Genomic DNA, 23,044 nt, shown 5'->3' with positions numbered 1-23,044 from the left:
GCGCTTTGCCGCCGCCTTCGTCGTATGCCGCTCCGCCTTTGTGCTTGAAGCGATCGCCAGGTACGGTGCTCGAGAAAGTCGAACTTATTTCCCTCGAGCTCGCCTCGACGCAAGAGCATTCCGCCCACCGCGATTCACTCACAGGTGCTTCGTGCGTGTCTCTGGACGCGTAGCGGATACACTTGAGACGGTCTCGGTCTCGAACAAAGAGGACGGGGCGCCGATCCCCGCAGTTGGGGGGAAGGAAGCGTTGCGCGTTTACGCGTGCTGACAAGCGAGGCGCCAGAGTGCCTGCATCCGAGAGAGTGCTGGTGCTGCTGAAGCGACGTCGAGGGACAGCAAAAGAGTGACGAGAACGCACGAAAGCGAGGAGACGAGGGAAGCGAGGAGACGAGGGAAGCGAGGAGACGAGGGAAGCGAGGAGACGAGGGAAGCGAGGAGACGAGGGAAGCGAGAGAAACAAGTGGACAGACGCAACATGGTGGGAAGGCAAGGTAGCAAGACGAGACGCGAGCGTTGCTGTGTAGCAAGGAAAGACACCGCCGGATGCTAGCTGGGAATGGGCCGTCGGAATAAGCACCTGTCTCACAGTGCTGTCATTTCTTTTGCTCTTCCCGTGTTTGGTTCGCCTCAATCGCCTCCGTATTCGCTGTAAGAGAACACGTCTTCTCTCTCTTTGCAGGTCCATCGTCTTCGTCTGGGTCTCCTTCCCTCGCCCCTTCCCGTACCCAGTTGTTTTATCCTTCTTCTACCGTCGTCTTTTTTCTTTCGTCTTCCCTTCCTTCGTTTGAATCTCTGCGCTTTCCTGCTGTCGATGCGAGAGTCGTGTCTCGCCTTGCGCTGGGGCTGCCTCTCGTGCTCCCACTTCTTCTGAGGTCCAAACGCTGCATGCGCGTCGCTTGACAGTTTATCGAGGCATCTGCGGCTGTCTCGGCGTGTCTGAACGGGGAAGCCGGCCAGCGGGCGGGCGCACGTCGCATGTTCGGAGCGACAGAGGAACTAAGCGGGGGAAACTCGAGTGGCGAATCAGCAAGACGCCAACAGGGGAGTAGCGGTATCCCGCTCACGAACGAAGGGGAAGCAGGGAGACCGGCCAGCGAGAGCCATAGAAAGACAAGAGACGGCCAGCACAGAGAGAAGGGGACTCCCGGGAGACGAGAAACAGATTCTGCAGTGTAGGACGATGGTTTGTGCGCATCTCCACGCTGGAGACAACCGCGAGCAACGACCGCCGTCCGCAAGTCGCATGAAGGGGAGAAGACAGGTGGGGAGGAAGAAGGAAGCGCGTAGCGCGGAGAAGCCGGCGAAAAGGTAGGGTCTCTAGAAGAAGAGACGAAGAATTCAGAAAGGCTTCCCTGACGCGCGGGGCCCGGCCCTGGGCAGTCTCCAAGACCCAGGCGGCGCCGTAGGTCCACACGATGTGCGACTTGGTGCACCTGCGCAAGCGCGGGGGAGAAGATGGCGCTGGGGACAGTCTCTGTTCTGCTCGTCCTCTGGCCGAGAGACAGAGGCCAAGGCGAAGCGGCGACGATGACGGTCGTTCGCCTGCAGTTAAGAAACCTGAAGGGAACACAAACGGAGGAAACAAGGACAGAGAGACGCGGAGTGAGGGCGGTCCCTCATGCGAGAAAAAAGCTGAGGAAGCAGAGCGAACCGAACGGGGAGCACGCCCACATCAACTCCGGAGAGACGCGTCTCCGTTTCAGCCGTCCTTCGCCTCGTCGTCCCCGTCCGCAGCGTCTTTCCTCGGTTTCGTCTCTTCTCTTTCTCCAGCACCGCCGTCCCACGGTTGGCAGATGCCAAACAGACGCCCACGGTGGCCGGCATCTCCTGCGTCTCCGAGGAACTTCTCCGTCTTGCACTACGCGTCAGGCGACAGATCCGGCCCGTCCTTAGGTCCGCACTTCCCGTCGCCTCTCGAGGCGTCTTCTCTCGGGTTGTCTCTCGATGTTTCGTGCCAAGGCGCGGTCTCCTCGCCGTCTCCGTCCCTTTCCAGCAGCGCTTCTTCGTTGTCGTCTGTTCACCGTGACTCTTCTGCGCCCCTCAAGCGGTCTGTGGCCGAGCTGACCCCGGCCCCGAGTCTCCAGAACGATGAGACGCACGGTTCTCCCTTTGCCTCGTCCTCTCCGTTCCGGTCTTCGTCCTTCCCTCCGCCTTTTGCGTCTGCGCTGCCGCAGTCCTTCCCCCCGTACTTCTCTCTTCCTACTGAGGCGTCAGGCTTGCCCTTCCCCGCTTCCTGCGCAGCAAAGGGCGTTCCCGCCCCGGCGGAGTTCGACGGCGGTGTATGTACACCCGACGACGCAGTGTTCTTCTTCTCTCCGTCGTCGGACGCGACGGAGCAGGATCTCGCTCTGGCGGCGTGGCCAGACAGCGGCGAAGCCTTTGGAGGTTTCCCCGACGAGGCGCAGGATCTGTTTTCTCCCGACAATCTCCCCCTGCACGAGCGACCCGGCGATGCGCTTCCGCCTCCGTATTCCTCTCCCGGTTTCTGCCTGGCGTCCTGGCATCCGGAGCAAGAAGGCGCGGAGACTGTGTTTGGAGAAACTGCGGATGATACCCAGCCCCTTGGCCCAGAGGAAGGCGAGGCGTATCTCTCCGCCGTCGCTTCGTACTCCACTCCGTGTGCGCCGCCGTATGCTCTCCCGCTGTACTGCGCCGGGGACCCGGCTGCCGCCTCTCCGGAGGCGGGGAAACCGGACCCTTCGCAGTTTGCTCAGGCTGAAAACGAAAAGAGCGGAGTGCACACTGAAAACGACGGGGACGCACGCACCTTCTCCTCCTTCGGGAATCCACCCTTAGCTGTAGCTTCGGCGCTGTTCCACGATCTCTGCGCTCGGCCGACCTCTCATGCCGTCCCTGCCTCGTGTCCGTTTCCTGCGCCGCACGGCTGTCCTGATGCGTCGCCTCTCCCGGCGCCAGGTTCTTCTTCCTCCTTTCCAGTCTCCTCGTTCCCCTCCTCGCTTTCGTCTTGTGTGCGTTTTGCGTCTCCTGTTGCGGAGGTGGTCGGCAGGCCTGTCCAGATACCGGCGCGACTGAAGCACTCGCTTGCACCGAGAGACGGCAGCACGCCGAGCGAGATCGAAGCGTCTGTTCCCTTCTCTGGCGGACACGGCCAAGAGCAAGCCGCGCATGCAGGAAACGGACTCGATGGGATCTCCAGCGGTTTCGTTCTCTCCGCGTCCGCGCCGTCGTGGGAGATGCCGGGATCTGAAGAAGCGCAGTGGACCGAGGAACCCGAGTCGCGCGGCGAAGCGTCGGCAGAGCAGGGAGGCGAAGAACGCGGAAAGACGCCGACGGAAAAACCCGCGACGCAGCTCCGCTCGCGCGCCTCGCCGTTCTATCCTTCCTCTTCTTTCGTGCTTCAGTCGGACGCTCCTTTGTCTTCTCTGTCCTCGTTTTCCTCTGCCTTTCCTTCTTCCGTCTCTGCGTCTTCGTTTCCTTCTTCGCATCCGGGAGAGGCCCAGGCGGAAGGTCGAGGGGAGCGGACGGAGAGGAAGTGTCGGCCGTTTCAGTTTTCTCCTCACTCGTCTCCCTTCTGTCCCTCCGTTGCTTCTAGCCTGCCGCTCTTGCAGAGAAAAGGCGAAAACGGGAAACGAGACGGACCCTTTCTTGATTTCTCGGCACAAGCGAAACAGCACCCAGCTGCGAGCGGGAATGACGCTTTCAAACACAACCTCCATGGAAGCTCCTCCGACCTTCGTGCGAACGATGCCGTCTCGCCTCCTCAAACATCCCTTACCCCTTTTCCTCATTTTGTTCAACATCATTCCGTGTCTTTCTCTCCTTCGTTTTCCTCGTCGTCTCCGTCTTCTCTGTCGTCGTCTTCTCCTGCTTTCTCTCCTTTTTCTTCCGCGTCCTTCTCTTCCTCGTCCTTTCCGTCCTTCGCTCCTTGTTCCTCGTCATTCGCTTCCTCTTCTCTCTCGTCGTCCTCTCCTGCTTTCTCTCCCTTTACTTCCTTGTCGTGCGCTTCCTCTTCTTTTGCGGCGTTCTCTTCTTCCTCAGCGTTGTCTTCTTCCTCAGCGTTCGCTTCTTCCTCAGCGTTCTCTTCCCCTCCAGACTGTTCTTTCGCTACTCCTTTCCATGCTCAATGGGACGGGGAGGCGCTGGGAAGGCAGGCACGAGGCTTTAGACGGGAAGAACGAGAAGAGAAGCGAGGGCCTTGGCTAGGACGAGACATGCGCTTCTACGAAGAAATTGCAGATCTCCTTTCTTCCGCTTCTCTCTCCTCCGCCTCGGAAGACGAGACCGGCGACGAATGGCTGACCAGCGCGGAGGATTCGCAAGAGGGTACAGAGCCGGAAGAGGCAGAAGAGGAACAAACAGGTGCGTCTTTTCGCCGCGCGAGACGGCAGGACGAGAACTCGTTGCACGTGTCTTTCGGGGGAAACAGCAGGCAGAGGCGACAAAACTTCGGCTTCGGTTTTTCCTCACTGAGAGGACGATGAAAGACTCTCTCCATCCATCTTGCCTCCTTTGCTGTCGCAGCGTATATCCCTTGGGCCGTCGCTCCGTTTTGCACGGTAGCCCCCTCTGGTGTTTTCTCACTGGAGCTCCGCTCCCCGCTTCCACACGCCCCACACTCCATGCATTGATAGCTTCGGCCTCTGCACACAGGCGCGCGCCGTGCGGTGCGTTGGTGGATTGTGCTTGTGGAGAGTCGAAGACAAACAGAAAAGGAAAGAGTCCGGCAGAGGAGAAGACAGAACGCGGAGGCGCTGGGACGGACCTGTCGGGAAGGACGGGAGAAGATGAAAAACAGGAGGGCTCGACGGGAAGACGAACACACGAAGCGAACAGCGAGCAGAGAGAGATGGAAAAGAAAGCCACGCGACGACAGCAGGCGTCAAGAGAGAAAGGAAGCATGCGAGGGGCGTTTCCCTTCCTCAAGTCTTTGAGGTGTGATCGTGCACCACACAGAAAAGACTTTGTCGTCACCGTGTAGGACAGGGTTTTCCTGGTTTCTGGTCGTGAGCATTCTGCGCGCATCGTGCTTCTGTGTTGCGTCTTTGCAGGTGGAGAGGCGTGCACTTCCTCGCCTTGCTTGCGTCACTCCCGGCAGACGCAACATTCGCCTCTCTCTCCTCCGAAGGCTTCAGAGCAATCTTCTCCGTTTCGCGTTCGTCCACGTGCTTCTTCCTTCTCTCCTTCATCCGTTTCTTCTCCCTCTTCTCTCTCTTCGTCTCTCTCTTCTTCTTTCGTGTCTTCTCCTCTCGCTTCTTCTTTCCTGTCTTCTTCCTTCTCTTCTCTCTGTTCTCCCGCCCCCCCGGTTGCTTGTTCCCCGTCTTCTTGCTCTCGTCTGCATGCGCCTGCGGCGAGGAGAGCGGCGCGGAGCAGACGCGAGAGAACAGATGCCATTCCTTCTCGCTTTCGAAATTTTCCTGTGTGGCCGCCAGAGGGGCGTTCCTGGGTGACCGAGAACAGAGAGCATGCGGCACAGTTGCCGAGGTTGATGAATCCGACGCCGTTTGCGGGGATTGAGAAATCTGGAAAGAACGAAAGAGATCTGGTGCACGCAGTCGCACAAGCTGTTTTCTTCACGCCTATCTTCAAAGAGCCGCTCGCAAACCACCTGGTAGGTTCGCGCCGCGTGGCAGAGCGGCAAACGAGCGAGAGAAGAAGGCCGGGAAACCGGAAGTAGCCAGGAGTTCCTCGAGGGCATCGAAGCGAACTGGCGTCGCAGAAAGGAAACATCGCGGGCACGCAAGCGTGCAGGCGTTTCTCGCCGCAGCGGACAGCTCGTGTGTCGGAAGTCAGATGTCCGTGCGACGGAGGCCTACCCCTGCACACAGAGAGTGACACACACAAAGACAAAGGCAGCCAACGAGAAGAGAAAGAGAGAGACGAAACCAGAGATTCAGGAAGATACGTACAGCGAGGAAGAGAAGGATGGAGAGATGGAGAGAGAGAATACGGAAGAGAGAGAGAGAGATAGAAAAAAGAAGACGGAGAGGTAGAGAGAGACAGCAAGTAAGAGAAAACGATACAGAGGGAGAACGAGGATGAGAAAGAGATAGGGAGGAAGAACAGGGAAGAGAAGGAGGTAGAGAGAGAATAAGGGAGAGAGGGAGAACAAGGGAGAGCGGAGGGACAGGTTTCAGAGGAGCAGAAGCGACGAGCACGAGAGGCCGTTCGCCGTTGGCTGTCCAATTCAATTTGAGAACGTGGCGAGTGCCTCGAAGCGCGAAAGGATGTGCGTAACCATGCAGCCTCGTCCCCGATTGTAAGACAAGGACGCGCTCTCTGTCCCTCTGTTCTTCAGTGCGATCGGAACGCATGTGTTGCGTGCGAGCTCGGCTTCCTTCTGCACATGCTCGACCTAGCTCGGTGAGAGGCGCACTCCAGCACATTTTGCTTAGCAGTTGTTCGCTCCCTCACTGTTTGGCCTTTGCGTCTTCCTCGCGTCTTGACACCGGTTTCCGCAGAACTGCCGCTAGATGGGAAGCTCTGAAATGCTTCTGCACATCCGCGATGCGCTCTCCCCCGCGTACCTCTCTCTCGGCGTTCTTCCGCGTTGCGTCGCGCACTGCTGTCCGAGCGTTCTTCGCTCTCTCTCGAGTGAGAGGCGAGACGGTCTCCATTCTGTTCGCGTCTCCTGCCTCCTGTTCGACGTCCGTTTCATTGGCGGCGTGTGTGTCGTCGCTCGTCGCGCGCGTTCTTTCCGATTTCTCTTCTTTCTCCGCGTCTTCTTGTTTTAGGTCTCTCTCTCTCTCTCTGTGTCGCGACCTCCCCCTTCCTCCACTTTCGCAGCGGTCATTTCGACATCCCGTCAACTGTCGATTGTTTTCTTTTTTAGGACGGAGGCGGATCCCTGCCGGCGCATTTGTCAAAGCAGAAACTTCCAGCGGATTCTGAGCGAGTTGCCCCGCATGCGACGAGAGAGAGTCTTCCACGCCTTTCTCCCTCGTACGCCGTCGGAAGGAGAACAAAACACCCGTGGAGGTAAGAGGAAGCCAGAGGACGCGAACGCTCCCGACGGCAAGCGAAAAAACCAAAAACTCGAAGAAAGGAAGACCAGAGGCGACGTAGCCTGTGGCTTACATGGAGGGTGTAAGAACAACCGAACGGTCGGTCCACATATTCAGACAATCATGTCTGCCACAAAAACGCATTTCATGAATCGGTCAACGTATCCAGGGGATTCCAGGGTATATATGAGGATATTTGTATGTGCTTGCATATGGAAAAGTATATATATACACGTATGCATATACTTTTGCATCTCGTGTGGGTTGTCCTCCTCGCTTCGTGCGTGGACGACGAGAGAGCCGTGCACGCTTTTGAGAGATGATTACCGTTTGCTTTGACGCGTTCTTGGCAAGGCATGCAGCGAGCGAGCGCACACACAAGGCCATGTCCGATACGCTCGGTGCGTCCACGTAGAGGTTTGTGTCGCCTACTCAGCGCGTATATCCTCATTTCGGAATGCTCAGGAGACGCGATGCGGGGTCATTTGCTCCCGTTTTCGGATGTCCATATACGCAAAGAAAACACGAGGTGGATCCCGCGGCAAGTGTCTGTCCTCTCTGACGTCTTGCGCATGCAGGGCCGTTCTCTGCCTTGGCGCGAAGAACGCGTGTCTTCTTTGACCTTCTTCTTGAGCATCTGCGCGAAGACCTGACGACAGCTTCCTCGCCGAGTGCACCTTCCTCGCTGGTCGAGTTCCTGTTTCGCCTACGTGAACCGGACGCAGCAAGTGGCGAGCAGAGAGACGCGATCGAGATTGACTCCAGATTCATTCTCCCGTTGCGGTATCCTCGCAAAGAAGTCTCCGTGGAGAGCGACTGCTCGAGCGACTGCTCGGTTTCTTCTTCCTCCTTGTCTCCGTCGCCTCCCTCTTCTTTTTCGAGTAAAGACCGGGAGGGAGATACACGGATGCAGAGTGCTACCGCGCCGCTCTCTTTCATTGAGGTGTTGGAACATTCGTTGATCCTTCACTGCGGAAGGGGAGCGAAGGAGAGGAGAAGAAAGAACAAGGGTGAGGGTTTCCCCCGTGCTGGAGCGGTAACAGGCGGAAAGCGCGAGGGTGCGCAGTGCAACATTCCGGAGGAGAGCGAGGAAGAAAACGCGAAGGAGAAAGGAAAAGGACAAAGCGAGGGCATTGGCGAGCGAGACGAAGACGAGCAAGAGGGATGTGCTGTCGGTGTGCGGACGGGAGCTGCGAGAGTCCAAAGAAAAACTGAAACCTCTCTCACCGCGTACCCTCCTCTGCTCCTCATCGACGCGAACCTGGAGAGTGAACAAGACGCTGCATGCTGGCGAGCTCCGGCAGGCGTGGCGGCGCAGCTGAGGCGTGGCCGAGGAAGAAAAGAAACTCGCGGAACGGACAGCAGAGGTGTCCGTACATCCGACGAAGCGACGCGGGAAGGCCGTGAAGAGAGCAGGCGATGCCGTCCGTCCTTCCTCGGTAGCGGGTTCTGGGTAAAACTGCAGCCCTCGGGAGAAGCCACAGAAACCGAGGTGAGCCTGAGTTGGCCGAGGACGTGCTTGGCAAAAAGCAGCCCAACCAGCGAAGAAGAACACCTGAAGGACGGGTACACAGAGCAGGCGACTTTCCGCGCTTCTCTTGTGGAACGGCTGGCCGCCGAGGGACTGGTGACTCTGCAGGGGGCTCGAGCGAGAAACGCGTGAAAAGTTCTCGCCTCCCGCTATGCTGAGCCTGGCTTGCATGCGTCTCGTGGTTTCGGCGAAACGCAAGGTACTGACGTGCGTGTGCGTGCGTGGCGAACAAACTTTCGGCAAACCCGTTGTGTCGTCCGTTGAGACGAGAAGCTTCGAGAGGAGAGCAGAGACTCTGGTCAAGAAAGTCTTTCTTGGGGGGATTTGTTTTTGGAAAGATAAGGATCGCATGCGTGCGTACGCGAAACGAGCGTTCCAGGCAAGGGCCCAAACGCCGAAGCGGGAGAAGAAAGTCCTTATTCTCCGTCCTTTTCTGTCAGTTTTTAGTCTCTGCGCGTCAACATGCTTATATATCCATATATATATATATATATATATATATATATGCATGTGTATGCAGGTATACAGATGCGGCCTTATATGAGCAGACTCTTGCACGTGCACACCTGCACAGATGTTATGCGTGAAACGCGTGAACGCATGTGTATGGGGATCGACACTGTTGTAGACCTCCCTTCCAACCTGTGCCTGCGTGCGTTTTCAGCGACTGCCTCGAGTGCGGCAGGAGGCCTTCCCTGGAGCAGTCCAGTATGTTCTTACAGCTGTTTTATTTGGCGTTCGCTCTCCGGTTTCTTCACTCGTCTCTTCGCTCTCACCCCCAAAAAGGCCGGTGTCTCCGTCTCGGGATTTCCGTCTCCCGGACAAGTCCTCGTCTCCCACTCTACACCCTCCAGCTCTAACTGGGCGACCACGCGCTGCCGTTAACTCGTCAAGCTCGTCTTCGTCAGGTGCTAGTTCCTCTTCCGCTGCTTCTACGTCTTGTGTTTTTGCGTCTTCTGTTTCTTCGTCTTTTATTTCTTCCTCTCCTCCCTCTCCTTCGTCCCCTGTTCCCTCGTGTCCCTCTTCGTCTTCTCTGTCGTCGTCTCCGTCTTCTGCTTCACCGTTTCTTTCCGCGTCCTCTGCGCCCCTGTCGTCTCTCTTTCTTTCTGGCCGAAGTGTCTCTGCGTCGCCTCGCGTCTGTCCCTCGGAATCCGAGCGAGGCGACGCAGGAAGCGTGGAGGGGGAGAGAGGCCGAAGAGCGCCGCTGCCCAGCACACACGCGTTCTGCAGTAGCTCGCCAGGGAGGCAGGGACAGGCCGAGAAGTCGAGCGAAACTCGCGACGAGGGAGACGACGACGGAGGCGAAGCAGCGAATGTGACGAGTCCCGTGGAGCTGCGGGACGTTGAGGAAGAAGAGCGATTGCTGCTGTTTGTGAGGTAAACAGAGGAGAAAAAAAGCGGAGAAAAGAAGAGAGGGGGAAGGAAGAGGAGAGGGAGGACCAAAAAGATGCAGAAAGTGGAGAACAAACGCATCGTGGACTATGATCCTCGGCGCGCCGTCGCGCACGAGAAACGAGAGGAATGCTGGGAAAGCGGAAGAGCGGAAGACAGATATCTAAGAATGGAAAGGACCGAAGAAAACGTGTTTTCACAGGCTCCTGTCGGAAAGTAACAAAACTAGAGGAAGAAAGGGAACAACGGAAGAGGCGAAGAGTAAGGGGAGCGAACGGGCTGGAGAGGTAGCGCGGTAGACGGGGTGATGGGGCGACGTCTAGCGGCAGAGCAAGAGACGGAGCGAAAAATCCAGAGGGAACCGCACCAGAGAGTTTTTTTTGCTCATGGCTGTCTTCAATCGAGATGGATCTTTGTGTTTTTGTTGCCACAGAGTGCCTGAGCCGTACTTGAGAATGCGCCGGGTGCCGTCCAAAAGCGGCCTGGAGCAGTTCAGTGAGGCAGGCTGCGCGTCTACGGTTTCCGCGCGTTCGTCCTGTGCGCACTCTGCGAGTCCATCTCTTTCCTCGACAGCTCTGGTTCCCGCTGCTCGGGCTGCGCATCCGTCCCTTTCGTCCTCGCCGTCGTCTTTGGATGCTCTGCGGAGAGTCGTGACAGCAGAAGAGGCAGGCGAGCGCGGGAAGGAAGGCAACGGCCGAGGAGACGCACAGCCGGAACCTGCGGGAGAGGAAAAGGACGGAGGAGAGAGAGGAACCGAGCCGGCGCGTTGCGGGAACGATTTGGGATCGAGCGGTGGAGAGTGCAGAGAAGTCTCTGGCCAGACCAGCGAAGGAGAAAACGACGGCACTGCGACGGAGGAAAGGAAGGAAGCCGAGAGACGCCCAGCGGCTGAGCAGGACTCGAGAAGGAAGGGTAGACCAGGAAAGAACACGTGGCTCTTGGTGAATGACCACGTCCTGGCCTACGTGAAGGAGAAGACCGTTCTCGACTTCTCGCCTTCGTGGAAGATTCCGGTTCTCCTGCAGTTCACGCGCGCCGACGCGCTCGAGTCTCCGGCGGTGGTAGAACATCTTGCGGCCTCGCCCGCCCTCTGGGAGCGGAGCGAGAGCGACGGAGAGCGCGGCGACTCAGACAGTCGCCCAGACACTCGCCCGTCGCTTGTCTCCCAGGGGCTCTCCTCCTCGCGTTGTCGGGGCGCGAGCCGCGCCGAGACGGCGGCGGCGCGAGCGGTGGGAGCTGAAGGAGGCAACGAGCAGACTTCGGGGACAGGGAGCGAAAACGCGGAGTCTGCGCGGACGCAGAGTGCCGAGATGGCGCGCGCGACTCCCGCTGCCTCCTTCCGTCTCTTCCAAGCGGACAAAAACATTTCACTACACCCTCTCGCGGCGACCCATCCCACGACGTTCGTGCCCCTGAGTAAGCGAGAAGTCGCGTGGACAAAGTATTTAAAGGCCGTTCGAGGACGCCGCGGAACGAAACAAACATGACGAGGAAGCGAGCGGACGCCGGGAGCTCGGTCGGGAGACAGGACAGGGAGGAAGGGAGCGAGAGCCGATGCGAGTTGCTTGTGCGGGATCCGTGTGTCGTGGCGAGCACGTGCCGTCTTGCATCCGGGAGAGAGAACAGCCCGTTGAAGCGAAGCATCTGGACGAAAACGCCGCCGCTGGTGTCTTTTGTGTTCAGAGCGGAGGGGCCGGTTCCCCCGGTCTTTTTGGTCTCTTCTCTCGCCTTCGCGGCAACCTCTGTTCCGTCTCCATGCGAGTCTGTTGTTCTCGGTCTCCTTTTCGTCTCCGCCACCTCTCGATTTGTCGCCTCTTTCTCTCTTGTTTTTGCAGCGCACAGCGAGCTGGTCGCCCTTCACCGAGGGAACGGCTTGCGCTTGTCGACAGCCCTGTCGGGGCGCAACGCCACTAAAGAAGGCGATCGCCTGTCGCCATTCTCTTCTTGTGCGTCTTCATCTTTGCCCTCTTCCACTCCTCTCGCTGCCGCTCTGTCTCCGTCGGCTTCCTCTTGGCATCCGCGTTCGCGTGAGGCGGGAGAAGATCGAGAGCGAGAGAAGCGCGTTGAGCAGAGTGCGTCAGAAACCCAAGTCCTGAGGGAGGCAGGCGCCTCCGGGGACACAAAGAGAGAGACGGCGAGCGAGGCTGCGGAAGTCGAGAGGACGAGCGGGGAACCGACCTGCGGCGCCCGTCGTCCCGACCGGAAAGAAGAGAGGGAAGTGGCGAAACCGACGAGTTTCAGAGAACGAGAACCATCGGGAGACGACGTGGAGAACAAAGAGCAAAGAGAGACAGGAGAGGCGAAGGGGATGGAAGAGAGAGCTGAGCTGGTCTCCAGCGACCTCGCAGACAACGAGGAAGGCGTGCATTTACCTCGCGTCTGTCCTTCCGTTCGGCCGGCCGCCCCAGAAGACAGAGAAGGGAAGGAGGAGAACGAGGAACAAAGAGGATGGCTCGTTGCGTTGGATGCCGAATTTGTTGCAGAGGAGGACTGCTACGAGGACGAAGAGGCGCTGTGTTCACTCAGCGCACCCCGTCATCGCTCACAGCCTGTCACTCGACAGTCCTTGGCCCTTGCGAGGTAAAGAGAAAGCGCGTGACATCGACAGACAGCGAGTGGGGGCAAGATCGAGAGAAAACAGGCACAGGGGGAGAGCAAGGGAGGAAGAAGGTACCGGTGCACAGAAGGAGCGGCAAATAGCTGGAAACAGAGACGTGTAGTCGAAAGAAAGCAGAGAAAGAAAGGCAGCTAAGGAGATCGAAAGATACAGAGAGAACAGTGGCGCGCGAACGAAGCCGCCGGCACGGGAGCAGACTTGAAAGGCGCTGGGAGGAGACCAGAGACACCGATGGAAAGAGGAAACCAGCAGCAGGAATGAAGAGGGAGGCCATGTCGTGTCTCCGCTCTTCCGCCCTTGCGAGTGGAGCGTGCGTTCGCCGCCAACGTATTTGTGTTTCGCTGCACCAGGAGGCGTGGTGACGCCGGAGTTTGTCGGGCCTTCTCAGATTCCGTGTTTGCAAAGTGCCGCAAAAGTCTGTGGCACATAGATGTCGTTGCAGGCACGTCGAACAGCCAAGCAGTCGCCTCGTTCCTGGTTTGTGCATGTGTTCATAAACAGAGTGAGTGTCCTCCGAGGAGAAGGCCCTCAGGCGGGAGTACCCTTCATTGATCACTACGTACACTTCAAAGCTGCGCCCAAGGATTACTTGACGAGGCAAGCAGAAACACAAGACAAAGTTTTTAGAGACGGGACAGCCGAAAGGCGCGAGAGAGGTGTTCCCCTTTGTGGGGAAAGGGCGGCAGATGGACAGAGCTTCGCGCTCGACAGAGATACCTTAACACACCAAATCTGGAAGTCCTGCCGTCCCACATCTCTGTCGCTTTTGTGTATATACTCTTTGGTTTGTGCGTAAAGGCACGTCGGTCTGTCGATGTTGGAGCCGTGTGTTCTCCGCATGTACACTCGGGGAAGACGGGAGAGTGTCCTAGAACACGACACCGCGCATTTGCCTGTGTTTGAGTATCGTACGTGTCGGGTGCGGTGTGTTCGCCTTCCCTATCAGTTTGGGGATCCCCGAGACCATCGCTTCTTTCGTTCTGTCTTTCTTGCGTCCTCCTCTCTCCCTCTCTTCCCCCGTCTCTCGGCTTCGCTTTACCTTCTTTTACACCGTCGCTGTTGTGTCTCCTCGCGCGCTGTCGCCGCAGCTGCCGAACGAGAGATGGCGCATGCTCCCTTTCGTGTCTTACTCTCTGCCAGGTTCTCTGGACTTCGCCCGGGAGATTTGGACCTCAACGCCTCGCAGTTCTGGCTGTCGACAAAGAAAGCGATACACCAAAAACTCCGCTATCTCGTCGACGCAGGTTGCGTGTAAGCACCTCACCGGCCGCAGGCACAGGAACAAGAACTTTTTGCACATACGGGCGTCTGTGTCCTACGTAAACTTACATGTGCAGATATACATATAACTGCTATCGTATGCATGTTTTCGAGTGTACGAGTGTACATATATATATATATATATATATATATATATGTGGACATAGGTAAAAATGGTACTGGTGATTTCGTACGGCGCCCGAATCGTAGAGACACTTAAGTGTACTTGTGTAGTGGCGCGTGCGAATGATGGTTATTTCTCCCTAACTCCTTCCTGATGAGCGCTGTGGGTCACACTATTCGCGTAGCTCAGCCAATAATCGTTCCTTCGAATCTTTGGGAGTTGTGACGCTAAAGTGTCCATTACCAGCTGCAGGTGTGTGAATTTCCCGTGATGAAGTAGAGATTGCGCGACGCGCATAGTAATCTACTTCACCTCGTTCGTTCCTCCCACACACTTGATGTGCAGAAACACTTCTTCGGCCGCCATATATATATATATAGTATACGTGTGTAGGTTTACTGTTGCGTATGCGCGTGTATAGATGTGTAGATGTATTTGTATTAGAGAGAGAGAGCGAGTCGGCTGTAGAGTGTTGGATGCATGTGGATAGATGCAGAGATGGTGAGGGAGCTGGGCAGAGATAGTGTGCAGATGAAGCTAGAGAGATCCACGGACGAATCTCGATGTAGAGCGGTGCGCGCACGTTCACCGGTAGTGCACCTCTTGCGCCTGGGTTTCTTTTAGCTTCGTCGGCCATGGTCTGTCTCAAGATTTCCGGATCATCAACCTCTTCGTTCCTTCCTCGCAAATCGTCGACACAGTGGAACTCTTCCGTCTCCCCGGGCGACGGCTGCTGTCTCTGAAATTCCTCGCCGCTCATTTGCTCGATCTGCATATCCAGCAAACGACGCACGACTCTATCCAGGACGCGCGGGCTGCCTTGTTGCTCTACAGGTGACGCACCAAGCGCGAACAAGCGTTTAAAAAGTATCCACGCCACCGTGACTGGCATGGAGAAGAGTATTTTTAACGCACCTATAAGTCCAGGTTATATATTGTGTGTTGGCATACGTGAAATCAAGAGCGTATACTGGACACTGTAGATCTATTTCCTTAGCATATGGTGATGCATGCAGTGTAGAGCCGCAATTTTGTAAAAGATGTAAGTCTGTTGTGGATGTCTTTGGTGAGGAAGAGAGGGAAAACGTGTGCGTTTGTGGGCCTTAAGTCACAGAGACGCTCAGCCCACATTTACGCGAACAAGGCGACGGACACCGCCATTTATATAAAATCTGGTGTGTGTGTTTCTGGTGGGGCTCTCTTGTCTTCCTTGTTTTGGGAGGCTGCTCGCCGCAGTCGGGCTGTCCTTCTTAATCACGTTTTGCGTTCTTTGCACCCTTTCTGCCTGCCCACTTTCATCTCAGGCGTTATACCGAGCTTCGTCGAAGCGGCTGCTTGGAACAGTGCATTCATCATCTCTACCAAATCGGCTACTCGACCAGATGGCGTGTCCCGGACCCTCCGACTGTCTTGCCTCTTTCTCCTGCCCTTCCGCTCTATGTTTCGGGTCATGTTCGCTCCCGTCTCTCGCCCGAGGCGCCGCCGTTCGTTTCTCAATGCAGGGAAGGCAGGCGACAGTCGTCGTCGTCTTCGCTCCCGGCCATGCCGCTGGAGAGAGAACAGACAGCGGAGAAGGACGGAAAGTGGAAAGGAAACGCTGAAGCAAACGAGACACGGCGAGAAGAGAGATGGGAGAGAACAGGGGAGAAGGAGGCATGAAGCTCTGAGGGGTGTTCCATTTCAAGGCACGCAGCAGAGTGGGGGCCGGGAAGGAATCGCGGGAAGGAAGGCGGACAGCGACGAGGAAGGGCAGAACTGCAGAGGGGAGACAGGGAGGCGTTTGTGTGTTCCGCTCGTGGATCCAGCGGCGAGCGAGCCGGTGAGACGAGCACTCCGAAGGAAGGGAAGGAGAATGGGGAAGAAATGGAAGAAAGGATCTCTTTCGCGTTTCATCCGGTTGCAGTCTCGCCGGCGTGACCAGCAAGGGAAGCGGCGACTAAGCAGGGAAGGGTAAAGACGGAAACCGAGTCAGGCTTCCGATTGCTCGGCGCTTATCTCGTTGACAGACCCTTTTGGGGGGGAGGGGGGAAGGAGGCAAAAGCAAAGAGGATCCGCTTGTGAAGAAGACAGTGGGTGTTTTTGTAGAGGAGTTAAGAAGCCCCTCTACGCCGCATGGGCGAAAAGCCAGAGCAGGGTGCATCGGAGTTACTTCGGGTGTACAAACAAGAGAGAGACCAGTTATCTGAACGGAAAACCTGTTTGTTTTTTTTGCGTGAAGCACGCGCTTCTATGCCGATCCCGTGTCCACTGTATAGAGATGGCACACACGCGTCGAAGGAACCGCGTGAGAGGCGAAGCCTGGCCTGTCTCTCCGGACGGGCATGCAGTCAGTCGTCTTTCGCACGGGAGAACGCGTATTCTATAGTAGAGGAAAGGCTTTTTTCGAGGCGGGAGGACAAAAAGTAAACAGGACAAAAGGGGAGGGGATGGTCGACATGAAAGGCAGTGAAGGAAGCTTGTAAGTTACAGTGTGTATTGGATTCTCCACCTGGAAACACACAACAAAAGTAGTTCCCGCCTAGGTGTTTTCTCAGTCCAGAAGGCGACTAGAATGGGAAGAGAGGGAGATGCTGTTGACAGAAAACGATATGGGAAGGGAGATGGATGACGGGGCTCCGGCATACTTGTAAAACATGCGTGTCGCCGGATCGGCCCCCTGTTCTAGCGACACATCTACTGGACATGCTGGGGCTGTCCAGAGGTCATCCGGGCCCTCAGGGGAAATGCGGTAGATTACGGTGTCGTCGAAGCACAACAAAAACAAAACTACTTTTCCATCCTGCATGCAACGGATACGGCTCTGATTGCCTTCGGAACAAGGGTAAAATGGAAAAGAAGGCAACCTAGCATGTAACTGCATTGGGAATCGAAAACGTCAGCACCGACTGATGTTAAAAGCCGTAACCGTGTGTGCGCGAACGCGATGGAGTTGTTCGGGATGTGCTTCCGTGTCTCATGTCGTTCCAGAGGCAACAACATACGAGAGGCTTTCTACAATTTGGTTCTCCCTATTCTTTAATGCTCAGGTGCCATCATCTTAACACCAGTGCAGCCTGTGCTCACCGGTAGCACTACGGCGGTTGGCTATTCTGTTTGTACAACCCTGACAGCAGCCATCGAGGTGGATCCCATGATGTTGATCAAAGCACGGAACAGACGTAGGGTCAGTTAGCGAGACACTGCTGTGGAAGATGACGTTGACAAAAAGTCCAGTTCTTTCAGAGTGTAGGCGTTGTACCACACATCGCGCACGTCTTGTCTCTAGGAAGGCTTTAGGGTTGGCGATGCTTCATTCCAGTTTAAGGGCGCACTGAATTCTGGGTGTCAAACACTCGGTCTCACTCTTCGGGAAAACGAATTCGCGACCTCGAGACCTAATTCATTATGAGGTATGCCTTGCCCAAAGTATCGGAATTTACGGCCCCACCACGTTCGGATATGGGTGAACGGCCACACTGGCCGCTGATGGATGTCCTCAGAAGACGACAACTCCGTTCGAAAACACGGCTCACACAGTGTTCCGCAGTTTTATTTTCGTGAAACGAACGGCTTTAGTTCACGGTACACCGGTCATTTTTCGTTATCCGACTAACGTTGTGATCACAACGTCCACAAGCCTAGATGAGTACGAGCGTGTGTCCGTGCACGCGGCAATATCTTCGTTTTCATAGAAAGTGGCGGTATTTTTCCTTTTGCCGTGCTGCAAGCTACACGCCAGTGGATGAGGAAGCTAGTTACAATCTCGTGGACACACCAGCAGGGGGAGATATCGCTGGGGCGAATCCGCCGATTCTCCATTCGGAAAGACGGAGCCTCGAAGGCTCGTGCGAACCTTGACTCGCGTGAAGGAACCGTAGCGGCGAATGTAGAGTTAGGAACGTCGGCAGGTAACGCTGTACAGCAGCATTTAGCTTGCGATAAACCCCGGCCGAAAGGTAGGGATCCCGTTAGTGGTTGTTACAGGGAGCAAGGTTCCTCATATAAAAGCCAAGAGCATCCTCCTCCGACAGATGGATTCTCCATCTCGCTTTCCGCTTTTTTTTACTTTTGGTGCTCGCAGGGACTGGTTGCAAACACCTCTGTGGAGTCTGCCATCTCCAATTGGTGGTCTCGTTGAAAACCATCTTATTTATACATTTGGAAGCACAGTGGCGGCGCATTTGCATCCGGAACCAGAAGTCCAGTACTCTTCGTCCTGTATGGAAGGCTCATGTACCAGCGAAAACTGCGATCATGCAGGCTGGGAACAGGGCTGAAAAGCTGAGTGTAAAGCACGCCCGTCAGTTTCATGCCACCCCAATTATTTTTTGTGGTGCAGCTTCTTGAGCGAGTGAAACAACCTGTGGCCAACCTTTTCAGAGCTTTTGGGGGATTTTTCCCCCTCGTGCGCCGTCGGAGACCTCTCGGCTCCAGCTTGATCACAACCGCCCCCGCGGGTTTTTTCCTGACCGCCGCTGAACAACGATAGAACCAAAAACAGCGACTGAAAAACATCCAACTACGGTTTGATATGGCTGCCTTGTCGTCCCTACTATTTACACAACTGTTAGGGCGTGTATTCGACTGTACATCCATTTTCAAGCACTGAGATTCGTAGCAGGAGGGTACAGCGGTTCATTGGTCAGACCAAGGATATATAAACTTTCCCTGTGGATTGATAAATTGTGTGTTCGCTCGCTACACGCATCTCTACAGCAGCGGTTCCTCTTCCTGATTCACGGGCAGCAAACCCACGTCAGCTGTTTCGAACGCTCGCTTTGCAAGTGAGTCCACAAGGGTTTCCTTGTCGGCGACAGTTTTGAATTTCCCGCAACTTGTGGTGCAGTTGCACTTCATAACACAGCATTCCTTTAAAAGCAAAACACTCATAAAACACGCGAGACCCGCCTCGGCACGCCCACCGACCAAACGAAAGTTTTAACTTTCTTCCATTCGGTCGCCACACCCGAGCCTCGTATACGCGGCACTTACGCATACACGGCGTTCTTACACAAAGGACAACACGGCACCACTTGACAAGGACGAGACAGTTCTCGGAATGACAAAGGACTCGACAAAAAATGAGAGGCTTTTCTTAGACAAACCAAAAAATGGTACGTGCACCTCTTATCACTCGATTGCCTTTGTGCACCGAATACCCTGTCTCAGTCCTGCGGCGGGCATGTGATCTCACGAACCTCGAACACCGACAAGGTGGGTACCCCAAAAAAGGCACTGATTCACATATGTGATGAGGAAATCTCTTGAATCCGAAATCTCCACTATGTACGGACCCGAATGACTGCTATTCTGACCGCTAGCCGTATCCATCTTCTTGCCACGTCTGCGTAGAGGTTTTTCTCGCGACGATCGACAAAAAAAATGTTGCCTTCGCGTGTGAGAGGACGCTGGTGCCGGTGCCCCTTCACGGTGCTTGCGCCGAGACAAAACGCCTCCGCTCTTGTGCTTGCGCATGCACTGGGCACGCCACGTGTTGTGTTTAAAACTCACGCCAGCACTGCTTCGCTTGAAAGGTTTCTCAAAGGAAGCGTGATGTGTGACGAGATAACCGCTTTTTTTTGTTGCATCCGGGACCAGTGTGTGTATGCGCGGGTGCTGCACAGGCTCACCATCCCCTTCGGATCACGAGCACGCGCTTACGCCTGGAGTTCGGCGACAGCCTTGTTGAGGGCGACGACGTCGTCAACCGATTTCTGGAACTGTTCCTTCTCCTCTTCATTCAACTCGAGCTCGATGACTCTCTCAATGCCGGCGCCTCCGATGACAGCGGGGAGACCAATGAACATGTCCTTCAGTCCATATTCACCCTTGCAGTACACACTGCACGGGATGACTCTCTTCTCGTCATTCAAGAAGGAAGTCGCCATGGCAACAGCGGAAGCCGCCGGGGCGTAGTACGCGGAACCCTGGCCGAGGAAGCGCACGATTTCTCCTCCGGACACCTTGGTGTGTTCGGCGATTTCCTTGAGCTGCTGCTCTGTCACGATACCGTCCTGAATAAACTTCTGGATGGGGTAGCCGTTGACCGTGATGTAACGAACCAGGGGGACCATGCAGTCGCCGTGCGTGCCGATGACTGTGGCCTGGACGTCGCGAGGAGAGACCGACAGGGCGTCAGCGACGTAGCGGCGGAAGCGGCCGGAGTCGAGCATGCAAGCCATACCGCAGATCATGTTCGTGGGGACGCCGGAGGCCTCCAGCATGACTTTGACCATGCAGTCCAGAGGGTTCGTCACCACAATGATGAAGGTCTTTGGGCAGTACTTCTTGATGTTCTGGCCGATCTCGCGGATGATCTTGGAGTTGAACGGCAGGAGGTCGTTGCGGCTCCACTCCGAGTCGGGTTTGCCCGGAACCTTGGTCAGACCGGCGGTGACAATAACGCAGTCCGCACCGGTGAGGGCGGCTTCGTACGAGTGTTCCGCACGGACCGACACGTTCGTGTCCACGACGGACGTCACGTGGCTGAGATCCAACGCCTTGCCCTCGGGCATGCCTGAAAACACATCGCATCACGCGGCAGAAAAGAGTCAGACTCACGCTGTGCTCGCCCACGCACCGGATACAACGCACGCGCAGTGTGACAGACTTAGCGTAAAAAACGAATCCAATCGTCCGACACAGGCACTGTAAAAAACAGAGAGAATCCCTCGGAGGCAGGAAGCGCGACATAGAACAAGGTCAAAAGTGCCCACGTGCACACACCAGAAACATAAAGAAGAAACCCGGTCTGAAGCCCAGACAGGAACGTTACGCACACGGCGTGGAACCCTCTATGCATGTGGTCTCTCGGTCACTAGAGAAAAATCGGTCCGATGAAAGTATGGCATCCTACGCACGGGATTGTGTATGGCAAATCTACTCAACTGTCCGGTCCGCCTGTGCTTCCGCGTCGTGCGGAGGGGCTCCTTTGGCCGAGACTCCCAACTAGCTATATCGCGTAGAGGGATTCAACCCTTCGTCCACACCACCGAAACAGCTGCACGAATACCAAAAAAAGAAGGGCTCTTTACACAGTGTGCACTACTCACGGGGGAGAAGCGCGGCACAGCGAGTCATCGCTCTGCTCGCGTTTCAAACAATCCTTACCTTTGACAACATCGTAGAGGACGACGTCAGCCAACTCTCTGAGAGCGCACAGGTATCCCATAGTTCCACCAATCATACCGGAGCCAACCATGGCCACCTTCTTCCTCTTCTGAACACGTTCAGGCGCCATTTTTGCGGAACGAAACGCGGAGCGGAAAGTAGCGAATTTCGCACGTGCTGTGTCGCACACTGGAAGGCTATGCAAGCGGAGTCAATAAGTGTGTTTTCACACGAGCAGAATGCACCCCTTGGAACTTAGATACAAAACGGTTTCAAACGAATGGCGTTTGAACAACGGGAAACAAAAAGGAATATGGAATGTGGGGAACGGGGGATACTCCATGTGGTTTAACTCAATCAGCGACAGGCACGAGCACGAGTCGCCACACCGGTCCGCACTACCGTTGTGTGCTTGTCCCACTGCTCCCAATAATTTCTCCGTACAAAAACCGAAGTTAGGTGACGCCCGCGCGGCACGACTTCACACGTCATCACCCCTCACAGGGGTTGGAATTTGTATTTTAGACACGAGCGGCCACCCTTCTTGGCGGCGATTTCGAGAAAACGCTACGACGTCATGGGGTCGGTCCGAGGCTCTCGTTGACGATGCAGAGTTTTAGCTCATCCCGCGCGCTGTGCGCACGGGGGGGGGGGGGGGGGGTTGGCGTTGAGTGATCTAATCCTCGAGAGAGTTACGGCATTCTGTCGAATGGAGAAACGTTGACAGAGTTTAGTGCATTCGTTCGAGCGCGTTTGCTGGTTATCCATTCCTGGTTTTCCTCCCGACAGTGGCGTGCACTTCGAGCAAGTGTAGCGCTCCGGCATTGATTGGCATCTCACGAAACTTCTCGCCGCTAGTCGTTTGACCATTGCGTAGAAACACGAGCTCATGCGAGGACCTACGGTATATACGGTATAGAGGAAGTATGACAGCATTTTATTGATCAGTCTGGGCCCGAGGCACGTCAAAATCTAAGGTGTGCACATCCACAAGGAATGGCCTCGCGGAACACTGGTGGCGGCTGATTGATGTTGTAGCTCCTGCTGACCTCGTAGCGTTGGCTGTTTGTTGGAAAGGCGCAGAGAAACGTGGTGGATCGCCGAAACATAGCATAGGGCCCGGGATTTGCAATGACCCAGGGAGATGTTGCGCGCTACGCAGCGGATAGATGGCAAGAGACCGAAGAAATAGCTAGGTCAGAATGCGCATGAATAAGCTGACGGTGCATCACGGGCATCACTCTACCCGGACCTCTTGAATCTCGGAGAAGAAGTCTGCAGAGCAGGCACCTCTCTGACAAGGTGTGACCGTCCAAACCTTGAGCACGAAGCCTCAGCAAGAGACACTGCTAAGGCAGAAGGCAGCACAACTCTCCGTCGAGGGTGACACACGTCCACAGTCGTGAATTGTTCCCGCCGATTCCTTCCCAGCCTCGACAGGCAACTCAAAACCCACACCCGCGCAGGCCCTTCGTGCTGGTTCTGAAAGGGGAAAGAGTCTCGAGGAGATAAGGAACGGGTTTCCCTTCTCTACGTGTCGACTCAACCCTCACTAGGTGCTCGTCTGAAGGTCCCAAAAAAGAGACGATCCTGTGTCTGCTGTGCAGCATGAGACATAGGAAATGAGCAGCGGAGCCGAGATCTGAAAAGCCAATCGCGTTTCTCATTGGTTCGGTATCCTCCGCTGCCCACTGCTTCGAGAAGTACCGGAGAGCTTTGCGTTGTTCCGCTCCACCGCGCCAAGCAAAATGAAATCTCGTTCTCTTGCGGAGCCTCTCTGAGTGTGCTTTTCTAGGATTGGCGAGTACTCGCGTCGACTTTACAGAGCATGGTAGGATCCGCTCTTCAGCTGTTGGCTGTTCACTCTTTGCAAGGGCACGAAACTATAACCTGAGGTGGTTTGCTTCAAATTCCCCTTGCTTTTGCTTGCTTCTGCGCCTCGTTTACGCGCATGCGTGATGGGTTGGAAACTCTGGATCTCCCGTCGGTGGTGTGGCAGTGTTCGATTACCCTGCAGATACTTGGAAAAATTTTCAGACCTCACGTACAGAACCGCTTGTGACGGT

General features: G+C 55.8%; 2 protein-coding genes across 2 annotated transcripts; one reads left to right on the top strand and one right to left on the bottom strand.

Annotated features, from left to right (window-relative positions):
• Positions 1 to 1,418: 1,418 nt before the first annotated feature.
• On the top strand, positions 1,419 to 15,829 carry NCLIV_032340 (PAB-dependent poly(A)-specific ribonuclease subunit PAN2, related; the record flags this gene model as incomplete). Its single annotated transcript, XM_003883430.1, has 13 exons — positions 1,419 to 3,471; positions 4,003 to 4,323; positions 5,394 to 5,572; positions 6,260 to 6,324; positions 6,794 to 6,939; positions 7,544 to 8,457; positions 9,161 to 9,204; positions 9,727 to 9,873; positions 10,322 to 11,304; positions 11,724 to 12,468; positions 13,646 to 13,756; positions 14,514 to 14,723; positions 15,793 to 15,829. 13 exons carry the CDS (start codon positions 1,419 to 1,421, stop codon positions 15,827 to 15,829), a joined length of 5,955 nt encoding a protein of 1,984 aa, XP_003883479.1.
• A 3,696-nt stretch (positions 15,830 to 19,525) lies between these two features.
• NCLIV_032330 (Malate dehydrogenase (NAD) (Precursor), related) lies at positions 19,526 to 21,108 on the bottom strand (the record flags this gene model as incomplete). Its single annotated transcript, XM_003883429.1, has 2 exons — positions 19,526 to 20,385; positions 20,979 to 21,108. 2 exons carry the CDS (start codon positions 21,106 to 21,108, stop codon positions 19,526 to 19,528), a joined length of 990 nt encoding a protein of 329 aa, XP_003883478.1.
• Positions 21,109 to 23,044: the final 1,936 nt, after the last annotated feature.

The sequence above is a fragment of the Neospora caninum genome, chromosome VIII (genome assembly GCF_000208865.1).
Source record: "Neospora caninum Liverpool complete genome, chromosome VIII".
Taxonomy (NCBI): Eukaryota; Apicomplexa; class Conoidasida; order Eucoccidiorida; family Sarcocystidae; genus Neospora; species Neospora caninum.
This window is presented reverse-complemented; position numbering and strand designations above follow the sequence as displayed.